At 57.0% G+C, this 15,133-nt stretch overlaps 1 protein-coding gene and 1 non-coding gene across 3 annotated transcripts; one reads left to right on the top strand and one right to left on the bottom strand.

Moving 5' to 3' along the window:
- Positions 1 to 609: 609 nt before the first annotated feature.
- On the top strand, positions 610 to 681 carry TRNAQ-CUG (transfer RNA glutamine (anticodon CUG)). The gene has a single exon. It is a non-coding gene; the product is annotated as a tRNA-Gln (tRNA).
- A 274-nt stretch (positions 682 to 955) lies between these two features.
- Positions 956 to 12,828, bottom strand: NARF (nuclear prelamin A recognition factor). 2 transcript variants are annotated; one of them, XM_070393018.1, is made up of 11 exons: positions 12,677 to 12,828; positions 11,319 to 11,399; positions 8,742 to 8,885; positions 7,818 to 7,950; positions 5,958 to 6,092; positions 5,690 to 5,808; positions 5,308 to 5,437; positions 4,591 to 4,654; positions 3,766 to 3,903; positions 3,330 to 3,487; positions 956 to 2,397 (listed from the first exon to the last, which is right to left on the bottom strand). In XM_070393018.1, exons 1-11 carry the CDS (start codon positions 12,701 to 12,703, stop codon positions 2,156 to 2,158), a joined length of 1,371 nt encoding a protein of 456 aa, XP_070249119.1. In that variant the 5' UTR covers positions 12,704 to 12,828; the 3' UTR covers positions 956 to 2,155. The 2 variants fall into 2 exon arrangements, with proteins under 2 accessions (XP_070249119.1, XP_070249120.1); XM_070393019.1 differs by lacking the exons at positions 11,319 to 11,399; positions 12,677 to 12,828 and adding an exon at positions 9,481 to 9,641.
- Between the last annotated feature and the right edge of the window lie 2,305 nt (positions 12,829 to 15,133).

The raw sequence follows: 15,133 nt of genomic DNA, 5'->3' as shown, positions 1-15,133 counted from the left end.
GCTGTGCCTGGTTTTGGGGTGCTTACCGCCCTATTGGCTTCCTTTAACCCTGCTCACCAAGGTCGTTCATTAAGTTCCTCCTGGCTGATCCTCATAGTTTGACGCCAGAAATTTCCGTCTGTTTCTTTCTCCTGGTGCTTTTCTTGGTTCAAGGGAGGGGACACCCTGCTATCTGCAACAGTAGCTCCATGGACACTTTTTACATAAAAAGCTTCCACACAAATTCAGAGGTCTTTTTCCTCAAAGATTTATATCCAGAATGTTCTTAAGGGAAAGTTTCTTTTTGAAACTGCAGTGTTTCTAGTTATAAAGCTGGGCAGCAAGATTTCTCAACACTTTAATTGTAAGCAGTTTTGTAAGAAATGACACCTGCCTGGCCCTGTGGGCCCTGCCCCGCTGGGCTGCACAGCAGGAGGGCGCTGTCTCTGTCAGTCACAACCGACACCATGTGCAGCAGATGGACAGTGGGGTGAGCTGGGCCCATAACCCATCCTCTGCTAGAAGGTAACGTCTTTTTCAACACCAACCCATAAGCCAGCTCAGGCTCAGCCTTTGAACCCTCCCATTCCTGTGTCCCCATCAAAATGTGTAGGGCCCACAGCAGTGTCTGGTTCCATGGTGTAATGGTTAGCACTCTGGACTCTGAATCCAGCAATCCGAGTTCAAATCTCGGTGGGACCTGTGTGTGCCTTTTGTTACACCCCCCACCCCCTCCACTGAACAGTAAGATTTCTTAGAACTTATATTGTAAGCAGTTTTGTATGGAAACATGGCTTCCCCTTTTGTCCCCTCCTCTTCCCCCTAGGCCCCCCCTTTCACTCAGGCCCAGGCCCCTGGGCCAGCTGATGGCTCAGGCAGTAAAAGGGGAGAGCACAACTCCATGAGGTGGAGCCCAGAGCACACGCGGCCCTGGCTGGGGAGACAGCAGCATCATTAACCCAATGCCCCACACCAGAGACTTCAACTGTTTATTCCATAATCAGAAATGATCTACATCACCGCAGAGGATGAAACCCCACTGTAAATAGATTGAAAGCAGAAAATAGATAATTTCACACAATGTCCCGGTTATCAACCCAGAGGGGTGCACAGGTACAATAACACATGAATGAGGGAAATCTAACAGGCCGAGGGTTCAAGAAGAAGGTCACCCACATGGTAACAAAATCCAAGTGCTCTGGAGACCAACACCAGGCCGCCACAGGCCTCACTTCACAGGTGGCCCTAACATGCACGGGTGCTGGGCTCTGTGGTGGCTGCGGATCTCTGTGTAGTCATCTGTGGGCCAACTGCTCTCTTCCTTCTTGTTTAGGGCGAGCAGCATGTGAGGGCAGAGCGCGCTGTCGTGGAACGCAGAGGGCTGCCTGGAGCTGTGGAGTGGCCGGGCCCACAGGGTGAGAGGTGGACACAGAGGACGCTGCCTCACCCAACTGTGGGGCGGGCTGGCCGGCCTTCATCTGCCTGACTCCACCCAGGGAGGGACCGAGCAGGGTGTCCGCCTCTCCATTCTCCATCCTTCCATCTGTGACACCTGTCACCCTCGCCAGGCCTCCCCCAAAGTGAGTTCACCTCAATCCCTGAATGTAAAAGGGCACAAGGGGCCTCCACTCGTGCCCAATTCCCAGCGACAGGACCTGGTCTCAGGACGGTGGCCACAGCTGCAGAATGTAGATCCGTTTCAAGAAAAGGTGGGAATGCAGACTTTCGTATGAGCCCCTATTCCAAAAGGTGGCAGTTTATTCACATTGTGGCAAAGACACCTTCAAGAGCAACATAAGTGGGTAAAGTCAGGGCCAAACCAGGCCATTTCGTCATCCAGTCTCTCTGAGGCGCGTGGACAGAACCAAGTCTCAGCTCTTCGCAGGACACTTGTGGGGTTTTTTAAGCCTAAAGGACAGTAGTCTATCTCCATTCTTGTTCTTTGGGATTTTTTCATCGTTGGATAAAAGGATACGTACATTGGGGCAATCCTTCTCGAGATACAATATTCCAGTTGCACACGTATGAGGACGACAGCGCCCCTCAGAGGGAGGGAGCTGACAGATGGGGAGCAGGGAATTCTGAAAACCAAAGCGATGACAGAGACACTAAGCCTTTCCTTCACGCGTCTGACACCCCTCCTCAGGCGCCTGCAGGTCGGGTGCCTGCTGGACCTTTACCACTTGATGTCCCGGCTGCTGGCAGACTGCCCTGGGCCCTGGTAGGCAGTGTGCAGGGCCGCCTGGGCCCGGGGGGAGTCGGCCCCCCCCAGCCACTCCTGGTACAGCTCCTGCACGTGGGCACTGGTCTCCGGGGGCCGCACCGGGATGGCAGCGTAGATGCCTTCCATCTGCCGCAGCAGCGCCCTGTCCGCACGCCCGTCCTCTGCCTGGGCCTGGCCCCTGCCGCTTAGGCATCCTGAAAGACACAGGCGGGAGCTCACTCTCCCTCCTCCCTCCCTGCAGGGAAAGGGTCCCGGGCAGGAGGGCAGCGCACGGTGGCCCGAGGCCTGGGGAGCCCTGTCCTAGGTTCACGGTCTGTGCCCCATGCTCTTTCCGGTTTCCATGGCCCAGGACACGCCTTTACCTGAAACCACAATAATCCGCTGCCCTTAGACCCGAGGGCTGTGTGCTCACCGAACCAGGAGCAGACACGGCCGAGCAGCTGTGTCCTGGTGTCTGCAGCACACAGTGCGCTGCCCCCACCCGGCTGCACCCAGGAGCCCACACGCCCGGAAGCTGGGCCTCCTGTACGGGAACCGCGTCCTCTCAAATGCGTTAGGTCAGTGGTTCTCAACCTTGGCTGCACATGAGAATCACCTGGGAATATTTTCAAAATCCTGATTTCTGGGCCTCATCCTCTGGAAATTCTGTTTCTTTGTTATGGGGTGGGGCCACAACATGAGTAACAAAGAAACAGAATTTCCGGAGGATGAGGCCCAGAAACCAGGATTTTAAAAAGATCCCCAGGTGATCCTCATGTGCAGCCAAGGTTGAGAACCACTGATTTAAAAGAACTTGAAGCATGTTTCTGCCCTGGCTAGGCCTCTCCCCGCCTTGTCGGGGGCAGAGACTCTGCTCACTTCCCAGCAGAGCCCAGCGGTGAGGCAGCCCAGCTCTGCCCCGCCTGTGTGGGTGCTGGACACCCCTCCTGAGGACCTTCAGGGGCCCCTCAGCCTGGAACCAAGGTTTCCAAGGTGACGTCCGAGTACCTGCTCCTTCTCGCGAGGTGGGTGTGAGGAAAGGGAGGTGTCGTTGTGTCACAACAACGAGGGCAAAGCCGTGGAGACCGAGTGAGGCTCAGGGTGGGCGCGGAGGGGCCCCTCCCACGATGCTGTGGGCGAGTCTTACCCCCGGCGCAGGCCAGGACCTCCACGAAGTGGTAGGGGAACCTGCCCCTCTTCAGCTTCAGGACCACGTTCTGGATGTTCCGAAAGCCGTACGCAGCCGCAAAGCGCAGCAGCACCTCTCCGTCCCTCTCCAGGGTGACCTCCTGGAAGTCTCTGTTCCTGTAACACAGACACAGGGGCTCGCTGTCGAGTCCACTTCAGCCGCTTGTCATGTCCACTCTGAGTCGGGAAGGTCAGCAAGGTAAACGTCTGCGAGTGAACGCAGGAAAGGCCTTGGACCTCGTGGTGGAGACACTACAGCAGGACAGCCCTGCCCCAGCTCGCACACAAACACGTGCACGCTAACACACGCACACACGCTAACACACGCACACACATGCACACCGGCTCTGGGGGATCTACCCTAACGGCCGCGCTGACCATACGAGCAGACGCACCTCAGGCTGCGGTAGGTGAGCGCCCCCACGTCCTCGTTGAACAGCTCCTTGGCCGCGTGCCTGAAGATGTGCGCCAGGTACCCGTCGGAGCTGGCACCCTCGTGGCGCCTCACCTCCTCCTCCTTCACGTCTCCAAACCTCGTCAGGCAGAGAAAAGCGACAAGAATTACAGCAGATTTCCAAGTGTTATGACCCGGGGCTGCCACATGGGAAGTGAGACCCCTCACCGGCCCTTCAGCTCCAGCAGGACCCCATCAGCCTGAGCGGTCACCTGTGCCCACCAGGCTGCAGTGGGCTGTGCTCAGCTGCACAGGCAGTGACTTCCCTTCGCTGCTGCACGTGCCTCAGGGCATCCCCAGAACCTCGGGCTGGGGGTCCTGGGACTCTGAGATGGGCTCGAGAACACGCCTGCCTGAGCCCCACCAGGACAGGGTACATGGTTGGCCTGGCTCAAGCACAGGCTGTGGCCATGGCCACTCGAGTGGCCAAGAGTCTGTAAACCTCAGTCCAGCCTCCCACCAAGGGCCACACATAGTCCCGGTGCCACTACGGGCAGGACTGCGGAGTGGCCCAGGAGTGCTCTGCACGTGCCCCGGCCCAGGACACGGCAGGAGCACCGGTGATTGGTTGGGGTCACCACTGACCACAGAAACCCAGCCTGCTGCCCTGGGCGCAAAGGGACCCAAGGAATGTGCTATTTCCCTGAGGAAACCGCCCGGGGCAGGTGCCACCCTGTGCCCACGTCCCAGCACAGCCCCTAGTAAAGCAGGGAGGCCTGGCCCTTTCCCCCCAGAGACAGGTGGTCTCCCTGCAAGAGTCACTCACAGAGTGTCCACGAGGGCGTCGTCCGCGGACAGGTCACTCTGCTCCATGAGCTGGACAATTTCACCTACAGACAAGCGAGAGGCGATGGGCCCCGTGGACACCACTCGTCCTCGGGCTGTTTCCAAAGTTACCTTCTTCCCCACAGGAAATTCTAGGTCAAGGTGACCTTGGGTGTTGTCCCCCTCACAGACAGCAGGGGGCCCATCTCAAGTGCAAAGTAACACCAATAAAATGCAAAACGCAAATGAAACTTAAGAGAAGCGTATATTCCTCTTTCTGCTCTTGCAATGAGGCTCTCTGCAAACAATCCCCGTGTTTGTTCCCAAGCGGAGGCTGTGACAGCCTCACGGGAGGGATGCTGCATTACAGATGTCCTGTGGCCCCAATGAGACCAACCGGAAATCAGAACCACCTCTGGACCCCCCTCTGCACCCGACTCACGCTGCCCTTGACGGACCAGAGACGCCCTTGCACCGCAGGCTGCAGCGACGTCCCCACAGCACATGTATGTTTCCACTTCACGGAAAGGGAAAACGTCACTGGTGCCCGCGCAGGCTGGGCTGTCCGAACTCCATGGTGAGGTGGGACTGCCCCTCACCGCCCTGTCTCTCCCTCAGCCTGGGCCACGCATGTGCGCACACTGGCAGGAGTGCTGCCCTCTTCACTGTCCTGGGTCCTGCCAGAGCCACCCTCCCCCCCGCCCTGCCCACCTCTCACCTGAGGTTAACACGCAGTCAGCACCCCGGGAACTGTGCAAAGCTGTGGGAACATCTTCTCGGAGGGCCTCCAGTTTCTTGTCATAACACGGGGCCACAATGACGTGGAAAATCTTGTCTGGGGACAGGTTCTGTGGAGACAGAGCGAACTGTCCAGGCTGCGGAGACAAGCCCACCCAGCTGCCACCCTGCCCGGCCGCCTCCTTGGTGCCCAGCTGCTCTGGGTGGAGCCCGGCTCCCACCGACCAGCTCCTGCTGCAGTCGCCGCCCCGTTCCCACCAGCTCCGCCCGTGTCTCCCTGGCTCGCCTCACTTCCTGTCCGTCAGCCCCACGGGCAGGCCCGGCTCCCCACTCTTGCTGACCTCGGGAAGAGGCCGGCTTACCTGCCGTCTGGCGAAGTAATCCTTCACCAGAGAGCCCATGATCTGCTGGGGAGACTTGGCCGTGCAGAGGTGGGGCGTGATGGGGTGACCCAGCACGCGCTCCGCATATCGGACCCAGCCTGGGGAGAGACCGGGGCTGCGTCAGTTCCTCCCGCTGCTTCCCGTCCCACACTGGGACCCTGAGCTCCCGAGACCCTGTCCTCGGGCGAAGCTGACGCCTGTCCAGCCTCCCGGAATGTACGCGGAGCGGCTGCGGCTGGGGGCTCACCGGGGCAGGCAGAGGTCAGCATGGGGAGCCGGGGCTCCTCCTCACGGTGCTGGCGGTACCGACGCACAAACTCCTTCTGACTCTCCAGGATGCTGAAGTCCGCGGCTATTGTCATGTCAAAGACATAGTGCACCCCTGCGGAAGGAGGGCCTCAGCTCACACCCCCCGCCGGGTCTCTCTCCGTCGGGACACGAAGGGACAAGCTTAGTGGATTTTGCAGGCTTCCCTCCTGGCACTGCAGTCACCTCGGCTCTCGGCTCCATCACTGATCGCTAAGTACAGGACTGTACACTTTTTTTTAAACAACAGCACGTGTTTTTCATAATAAAATACCTACTCTCTCCTACTTCCTGTCTTTCTCCCTGCATCTTACTGTAAGCACCTCACCGTACTCCGCACGTAAATTAATGGAATATTACAAGGCACTCAGAGCATTCTGTCCCAAATCACTGTCTAAATAAATTTCAGTCAGTAATGATCCTTGACATCTTTAAAATAAATAAAACGAGCAAACTGGCTGAGTACACCCTTATGATGATCTTAATTTTATGTTGATTTTTAATTAGCTATCTTTTTCTTAATAAGTTTTCTTACTATTGGTGAATAAGCTTGAGACAAAAGAATGTATTTTCAATAATTAAAAATAAATTAAGCAAATAAATTTAATATCTACAGCCAGTCTAAATCTTAAAAGCAGCCAGTTATTCTTAAGAAATATAGTAGCCCTGGCCGGTCTGGCTCAGTGGATAGACTGAAAGGTCCCAGGTTTGATTCCGGTCAAGGGCACATGCCCGGGTGTGGGCTCGATTCCCAGTCGGGGGCGTGCAGGAGGCAGCCAATCAATGAATCTCTCATCAGTGATGTTTCAATCTCTCTCTCCCTCTCCCTTCCTCTCTGAAATCAATAAAAAATAAGTAAATAAGTAAAATGAAAAATATAGTAAATATTCTAAGTGTCATCTAAAACCATTACCTTAAGGACTCAGACCCACGGTGAATACTTCTCCCTTCATTATTAACAGTAACAAATCATTCCCAACTGTTTGTTTTTTTAAAATGTCCAAGGAAGGCCTTTCGCCCTGAGATTACACGGCACCTAACAGCTCGCTCCGCAGTGAAACGAAGCACACCCTCGGCTTCTAACATGGAGGAGGGCCGAGCAGGAGCCCGGCTCGTGGCGCCTTGCTGTGCGCCAGGAGCAGCCGGGCACCGCACCCCTGCTCGCTCTGGGTCTCATCTCATGTGTCAGTGGTCCCCAATGCTTTCATATCTCTGAAAGCTACTGCGGGGTAACAAAAGCTGCTCTTGGCAAACGGCTCAAGTTCTCCCCCCGGAGCCTGCCCACTGATGGCTGCAGGAGGGCCGCGAAGTCTCCAGGGGCGGGACCGTTCTAGTCCGACATCAGCAGATAAGGGAGCCCTCCTGTTGCTGGGCAGTGCCCTCCAGTGAGCCGCTCATCTGAGTCCCTGCTGTGCTCTGAGCTGCTGCCTTTCCTGCTTCACATGAGGCCGCAGAGGACAAAGTCCGCTCCCTCCTGCCGGCTCTTCAGAGCTCCCAGGAGACCAGACACCACTCCCTGCAGCCTCACTCCCCACCACACAGATGACCTCAGGGGCCCCGAGAGCCAGGGCAACAGGACACGTGAGCCCTGGCCACCCCGTCCAAAGCCAGTCACTCGCCGCTCCGGGGGGGCCGTCCGGCAGGAATGCAACACCGGCTGCACGGCAAGGGGCAGTGCCACCGCCCGCCGTGGTCAGAGGCAGGTCACAGGCATTGCCCACCCCGAGCCCTGAAAACTGAGCTCAGGAAAGGCAGTGACAACCTCCCGTCCACACTCACGCCGACACCACAGGCACCTCACCAAGGCTTTTGAGGAAGCCGCAGAGCCTTCTGGATGCATCAGTGACACTGAGGCTGAATTTAGCAGCAAAATAAGGCAGAGACTGAGGACACACGGACACTGCCAGCACCTTGTGCTGTGAGGCATCACATTTCTAGGAGAGACAGAGAACGTCACACAGGTGGTGGGTACAATCTACTGAGATCCAGGACAGGCAGGAGGTAGGGGGCAATCTTGGGCAAAGCCTGGGAAAGTGGCAAACACTGGCAAGAACCACTGAAGGGAAGTTACAGTTAAAATATGGGACATCCCAAGAGATTTTGTCGACTTTAAGAACACTAGTATACTGACAAGTTCACATATCCGGAGGAAACGATCATTTTAAAGAAAAACAGACACGGAGGAGAAGGGATAACGCGACACCACGTCTATGGGGGGAGCAGCCCTTCACCGAAGGCTTGTGGGAGGAGCTCTGTGCGGTGAACTACACCGTCCTCAGCTGCACCTGCAAATTCAATGCAGCGCCAGTCCAAGCACCGGCCAGGCTGCGCCCAGGGCTCCGGGCACCTGTGCTGCCCTGCGGGCCAGGGCGCGGCACCCGTGCACAGTGGGGCAGGGGACTCCCCCGCCTGAGAACACCCCAGAGGCTGAACCGCATCAGCCTGGCCTCTGAAGACCCGAGACCTCAGGCACGCTCCCATGGCAGGACCTCGCCCGGTGGAAGCCGCCCCATATCCCGGGAGCCTGGCCGGTGGTCCGGCCACAGCCAGTGCCCAGTCAGGGAGGGAGTGTGACGGGGCCGGCTGATTTTGCTCTGAGGGTTGACGAGGGCACGGGACCCAGGGCCAGGGCCAGGCTGCCTGCACGTCCCAGCAGAGGCTTCCATGCCCTGCTCTGACCCCCACCCTCTCCAGGCCAGGGTGCAGTGCGCACCGGGCCCCCTACCTTGTTAAGGTTCAGAACTCGGAAGAAGTCCTTGGCGTTCTGCTGGGAAACTTGGACTCCTTCCTCTGCGGTCACACAGCTGTCACACGCCAGGCAGTCACTCAGAAATATCTTGGCATCGGCCAACTTATGGAACTCGCCCTTCTACGAAAGAAAGACGACATCCTGGCCTGATTCTTCACGAAGAACTCTACCACGTGGTCTTCAGGGAGCAGCGGCACAGGCACAATGCAGACACCGCCCCGAACACCCGCGGGGAGGCACTCCTGTGTCCTGGCCCGTCTTCCTCCCTCAGCCCCTCCTCTGCTGCCTCAGGGGCTTCTGCTCTGGGCCTGCTGTGCTCTCCCAGGTGAGTTCACCCAGGTGCACGGCACCCATGGGAGCTCAGACCCGGCACAGCTCACTGCCGGCTCAGGCATTGCACGTGCACGGGGCCCTTGGCCTCCTCAGTAACAGGGACCCTGCTCACCTGGATGTCCAGCTACAAACCCTGGGGTCCCCCTCGGCCTCCGTCGTCTGCCCACCTGGCACTCCGCTCCTGAGGTTCGCTGGACCCCAAGATGCACGAAAACACAAGCCATACCTCCTCTGCACAGAGGCCTCTCCTCGAACCACTCAGGGCCCTTGTCCCAGTCACTCCCTGGCTCTCACTTCCAGCCAAAGTGCTCTGGGTCACCTCTGAGCCCAGAAATGCTCCCCAAGAGCCCAGCTCACCCCTGGGGTCCTCACAGGCACCTACCCAACAGCCCAGATGACCAGCTAGCATTTGTGTGTTGACTCTCGCCACGACAAGTAACCTCTGGGGTAGGAACCCTCTCCTCTTCCTGCTGCCCAGCACCTCCACGAGGCCCCCGGTACAGCAGGTGCTCAGGACTCCTTAGTGGATGAACACAGGAGCGTTCGGGAGCCTACGGGAGCATCTGAACAAATGAACAAACGCTCCTGCCAGCTGTGCATTTATTTCCCTTCAACCACCAGCTGGTGAAGAGGGCCCTGGAGGGCCTCCCATGCAGGATGGGAGAGCGCCGCCACCTCCCTCCTCCCCACGTGCCTGCTACTGTGCAGCTCCCCCAGGACAGCATGTCGCAGAGGCATATGCGTGAGGTCTGAATGGGTCCAAGGTGGGCACTTCTAACGCAGCGACAGGGGTGGGGGTGTCCGAGGGTCTGGAGCACGTGGCCTGGCACCCAGCTGGTGCTCGAGAGATTGCTGAGCTGCACTGAGAATCCTGGCCCTACTGGCCCTGCAGAGGGGCCCACTCTGGCCGCCCACCCAGGCCCCACACCCTGCCTCCCACACCGTGTCCTTCGATGCTCCCTCTGCTCAGCCAGCCGAAGCCGCCTTCAACACATCGGATCTGTACCCTTGACGGACTCAGTGGCTCCCACCACCCCTCCCCCAGGCCACTTTTGTCCACTCCTCTGTGCCTGGTGGGCTCACCACCATTCCTACACCTCCCCTCAATTCTCACGACCCCAGGGCCCACTCCAGTAGTCCCTTCCCTGGCGAGCCCAACCTAACAGGGTGTCCACCCACTGAGCTGGCGGGGGGCCCGCTTCGGCTGTGCACACGTTATCTTGCTGTGACCAAAGCCCAGGGGGAAGGGGAGAAGTAACCCAACTCCCTGTGTCACTGATAAGGAAACTGGGCTCCCAGGGCTAGATGGCTGCCCGAGGTGATGCAGCCAGAGAACAGGTGTGGGGGGCCCCAGGCCCCCTGCTCGGGGATGCAGGGCCCGGGCAGTCCCTGCTTTCTGCCCTAGACCCTGGGTGCTGTTCTCACCCCCTCCACTCACGGAGCCCACAGTCGCCCGAGCGCAGAGCAGTGCTGGCGCACAGGGACCAGACGGACGCCCAGTCAGGCTAAGGTCCTCTCAGGGCTACTGACCCACAGAGACCGGCACTCGCTTCTCCGGGGCTGCCGCCTCCCATCTGGGAACGGGTGCCAGTACTTTCTAAAGGACGCAGTGACCCTAACCTCCCCACTGCCGCCTCCTCTCTGCTCGACGGAATGGCAAGTGGGGCTCCTCGAAATGCCAGTCCTGAGCACAGAGTGAGGCCCCCGTACAAAGCACTTCCTCTGGGGTCCAGCTTGGCATCTGTGCCCAATAAGCCACTGGCTAAGGGATTTAAAACCCCACAACTGAGCTGGTGAAGAACTGTTAGAAAAATGCATTTACAGAACCATGACAATGGAATCACTGAATAAATTCCCCACCCAAACCCCCGTTTTACAGAATGGAACTTTTGGTTTTAAAAAAGGAACTGGAGGTTTAAGCATCACACCACTGTCTCTGACAAATGGCCAAGGGTGACATTCGCCTCTGTTCCCATGACAGTCTGTTCGGCTGTGTTTTGGGATGACGAGCTCTTCAGCCCTCTTACCTGGGAGGCCGTGTGCCTCCCGCTGGTGGGCCCTGCACGCCGGGCCCCTGGCAGGGGCACCGAGTTACCCACTCAGGTCTCACTTCTCTTTTCCTCAAAGCAAGGACGTGTGGGTTGACATGAGCCCCGAAGGGGAGAAAGCCAGCAGCGGCTGCTTCCTCCGGGCTGACACGGAATGGAAAACTCGACTTGCCTCTCCGTTCTCCTGGGCCGGACTCGGGGCATTGGCCGAGGCATTCTCTTGGTCGTCGGTTTTTGTTTTTTTGCTACATTCCTTGAAAAGGCACAGAAAACAGATAAAAGAACTTTGACTCTCTGAATTAAAAAATGCATACCTATTCTGTCAATTAACCTCATGAGTGGAAATCTCTTCTAGGTAAATAAAAGCACATGTTGCCCCGGCTGGTTTAGCTCAGTGGATAGAGCACCCGCCTGCGGACTGAAGGGTCCCAGGTTCCATTCCGGTCAAGGGCACATGCCGGGGTTGAGAGCTTGATCCCCAGTGTGGAGTGTGCAGGAGGCAGCCGATCAATGATTCCCTCTCATGGTTGATGTTTCCCTCCCTTCCTCTCTGAAATCATATATATACACATATATACACATATATACATATATGTGAAATAAAAGAAAAGCTCATGTACTGGCGGACACTCCCGCCCACCACCTCACCTGTATATTCCTATTAGCTGAAACCTGGACACCATGTGCCTGGCACCAGCAGGTAAATTAGGGCCCGACCACCTGGACACACATGGGCTTGGAGCACAATGAACTAGAAACACAGGAATGCTCCGAGAAGCCGCCTCCTGCACTATGTTAGGTTACAAAAAAGAGCAGCTGATGGAACAGCATTCCCGATGCGATTCAATTGTCAGAAAAACAAAAACAAGACAATCCCTCTGCCTGCGCTGCGCGGTTACTTGTGTTACTGCGGCCTAGAATCAGAGGCAGGCCGCCGAGTTACCATGGTTACACAGGTGGCGGGGCGGACCACACTTCTGGATTGTTTTGTTACTACAAGCACTTACGTTCTCTGCAAAGTTAAAAAACAACCCGAAAAACGTCGTATCAATGTTTGACTTCCAGAATGGGGTTTGCTCTGACGGCCCTGAGAGGTAACAGGTTGTTCTACTTTTCTGGGGATTTTGGCTTCAAAAAAAAAAAAAAAAAAAGCATTTTGAATGGCTGGCTCGGCGCTCCGAGAACTGGAGGCGATTGCGAAGTCCAGGGCCGCGGCGGCACCACCCGGGCCGCGGCAGGGTGAGCGCCCCTGCCCAGTCGGAGTCGGTCCAACCGAACGCAGACGGTCCTATCCGAGCGGCCCGCGTCCGACCCCGGGCTCCCGAGGCCGCGGTGACGCCGGGCCCCGCCGGAGCTGCGGATCCAGAACGTGGCGCCCGCCCACGCTCCCACGGGCCGCGCCGCGGACGGAGCTCCCGGGCCGGCGGCGGTCATTCCCGACCCTTGACCCCCAGCCGCCCCGACCCCTGGTCACGAGGCCCGGCCCTTGACCCGACCCCGACCCCCGGCCGCACCGGCGCGCGGGCCCACCTTCCGCGTGCAGTGCTCACACTTCATCTGGAGCGGGGCGGGCGGGGGCCGGCGCGCGTGACCTGGAGGAAGCACGGGGAGAGCGGTCACCGCCGCCGGCCGCCCGCCGCCCTTTGTTGGAGTCGCCCCGGCTCGGCCCCGCCCCGCGGCGCCGCTCGGCCAATGAGAACGCGGGACGGGGGGAAGGGCTGGGCCCCGCAGCCAGTCGGGATGCGCGGGGGCGGGGCGAGGCCCCGACCCACCCGGTGGACGCGAAGGCCGTGAGCGAGCGGCAGGCCGCCCCGAGCGGGGAGCTGGCGTCGTTTCGGGGGGCCGGGACCCGCAGCTCGGCGCCAGGCGCGCGCCGCCCGTCCGGCGCAGGCCCGAGGGAGACGGTGCCGCCCTGGCGGGGAGGGGCGGAAGTGCGGCCCCGGCGCGCCGCCATTGCCACCCCGAGGCGCAGCACGTAGGCTCGGCGAGGCGGCAGTGCGCATGCGCGGCGGCCCGGGCGCACGTGGTCCGCGAAGCACGAGGGCGCTGGCGTCGCTCCACGGCGTCTTGCCGGGCATGCTGGTGACTCTGCCCTTACACTTTACCAAGAAATTTTTTTTTCCCTCCAAGAAATGGTACCACTGCCAAAACCGGTTTGGCTCAGTGGATAGAGCGTCGGCCTGCGGACTGAAGGGTCCCAGGTTCGATTCCGGTCAAGGGCATGTACCTGGGTTGCGGGCACATCCCCAGTGGGGAGTGTGCAGGAGGCAGCTGATCGATGTTTCTCTCTCATCGATGTTTCTAACTCTCTATCTCTCTCCCTTCCTCTCTGTAAAAAATCAATAAAATATATTAAAAAAAAAAAAAAAAGAAATGGTACCACGTGTAGAGCTAACCCGAAATGTCCAACTGGTAATAATGAATGTTTTATAAAAGCAGCGCATACTCTTCCAGGACAATCAGAGCTGAGCACGGCCTGAAGAATTCAGGGGAGAGTAAGCAAAGGATCTTGTGGGTGTCTTTGTCTTTATCAAACACCAGCATTCCTCGGGAATCCCAGAACCTCGCCATCCCAGAGGTCGACAAAATATTTAAAGGCCAGTCCAGGTCCCAGACACCTGACTAGGGTCTTCAGAATTTTCCCCGTTACATTTTTTTATTTATAGAATTTTGGGCGCATACAGCTTTTTATAAATGCATCCCTTTAATTCAGGTCTTAACGTTCTGCTTTGCTTAAATCTATGTCAGCACCTCTCAGAAGACATCTTCCATTTTCAGCATGAATAAGTGGATAATTTTAGGTAGTCATTTGTATATATTTTTGTTAATGTTTTGAAAACATAAACACAATGCCATAATGTGTGAAAAAAAAAAGCAAAGTACGGGCACTTAATTTCATTTAAAAATGTAGTCAGTGTCACCCCAGCTGGTTTGGCTCAGTGGATAGAGTATGGGCCTGCAGACTGCAGGGTCCCGGGTTCGGTTCCTGGTCAAGGGCTCATGCCTGGGTTGTGGGCTGGATCCGCAGTGTGGGGCGTGCAGGAGGCAGCCCATTAATGATTCTCATCACTGGCATTTCTGTATCTCCCTCTCCCTTCCTCTCTGAAATCAATGAGAATATATTTTGGAAAAAAAAAATGTAGTCAGTGTCTAGGTTCCCCAAGCATCTCATTCTTTTTTAGTTTAAATTGGGTCTAAATAAGGTCCAATATGTTCCAATAGTCTATATTACAATGGGTTTGTGTGTTTCTTTTTTAAATATATACTTATTTCAGAGAGGAATGGAGAGAGAGAGTTAGAAACGTCAATGATGAGAGAGAATCATTGATTGGCTGCCTCCTGCACGCCCCCACATTGGGGACTGAGCTCCCAACCCTGGCATGTGCCCTTGACCAGAACTGAACCTGGAACCCTTCAGCCTGCAGTCTGGTGCTCTATCCACTGAGCCAAACCAGCTAGGGCTGGTTTATGTGTTTGTTAAATTGATACCCTGGAATATTCCACTTTGCATACTGTTATTTGCATAATTCCACCTTTTCTACTAGCAAAAGATTGGAAATAAATACAATACCTGTAGGGAGGGGACTGAGTTAATATGCCCTACATATCATGCCTATTACCAATGCACTATACGTCAGCTCCCAATGCAAACTTCAGTGCCTGCTCCGTGGGGAGGGATCTGACGGTTACTTTTCTGGCCGGCAGGTGTGATGTTCCGCTTTGTCAGTGGCGGGTGCCGGGGAGACACTGCAGGAGGAAGAACGTTTCCTGCTGGTTGCGCTCTGCAGGGCTGGACTGCAGGCTCCTTCCGCTCTCAGCGCGTGGTGGCCAGCAGCCCCCGCGTCCACCAGCGTCCCCTGGCGACCCCTTAAGTCAGTGGTTCTCAACCTTCTGGCCCTTTAAATACAGCTCCTCATGTTGTGACCCAACCATAAAATTATTTTCGTTGCCACTTCATAACTGTAATGTTGCTCCTGCTATGAATCG

The sequence above is a fragment of the Myotis yumanensis genome, unplaced genomic scaffold (assembly GCF_028538775.1).
Source record: "Myotis yumanensis isolate MYYU_CA2020_CCGP unplaced genomic scaffold, mMyoYum1.0.hap1 SCAF_16, whole genome shotgun sequence".
NCBI classification, from domain to species: domain Eukaryota; kingdom Metazoa; phylum Chordata; class Mammalia; order Chiroptera; family Vespertilionidae; genus Myotis; species Myotis yumanensis.
This window is presented reverse-complemented; position numbering and strand designations above follow the sequence as displayed.

Bases quoted from the DNA above. Each gene is read 5' to 3' on its own strand.
- NARF (XM_070393018.1), bottom strand. From the start codon at position 12,703: ATGAAGTGTGAGCACTGCACGCGGAAG. The intron at 8,886-11,318 runs GCAAGTCGAGTT...TTTCTTTCGTAG, and splicing joins CGGCCCAGGAGAACGGAGAG to AAGGGCGAGTTCCATAAGTT. The intron at 7,951-8,741 runs GTAGGGGGCCCG...TGTCTCTCCTAG, and splicing joins GAGTTCTGAACCTTAACAAG to AAATGTGATGCCTCACAGCA.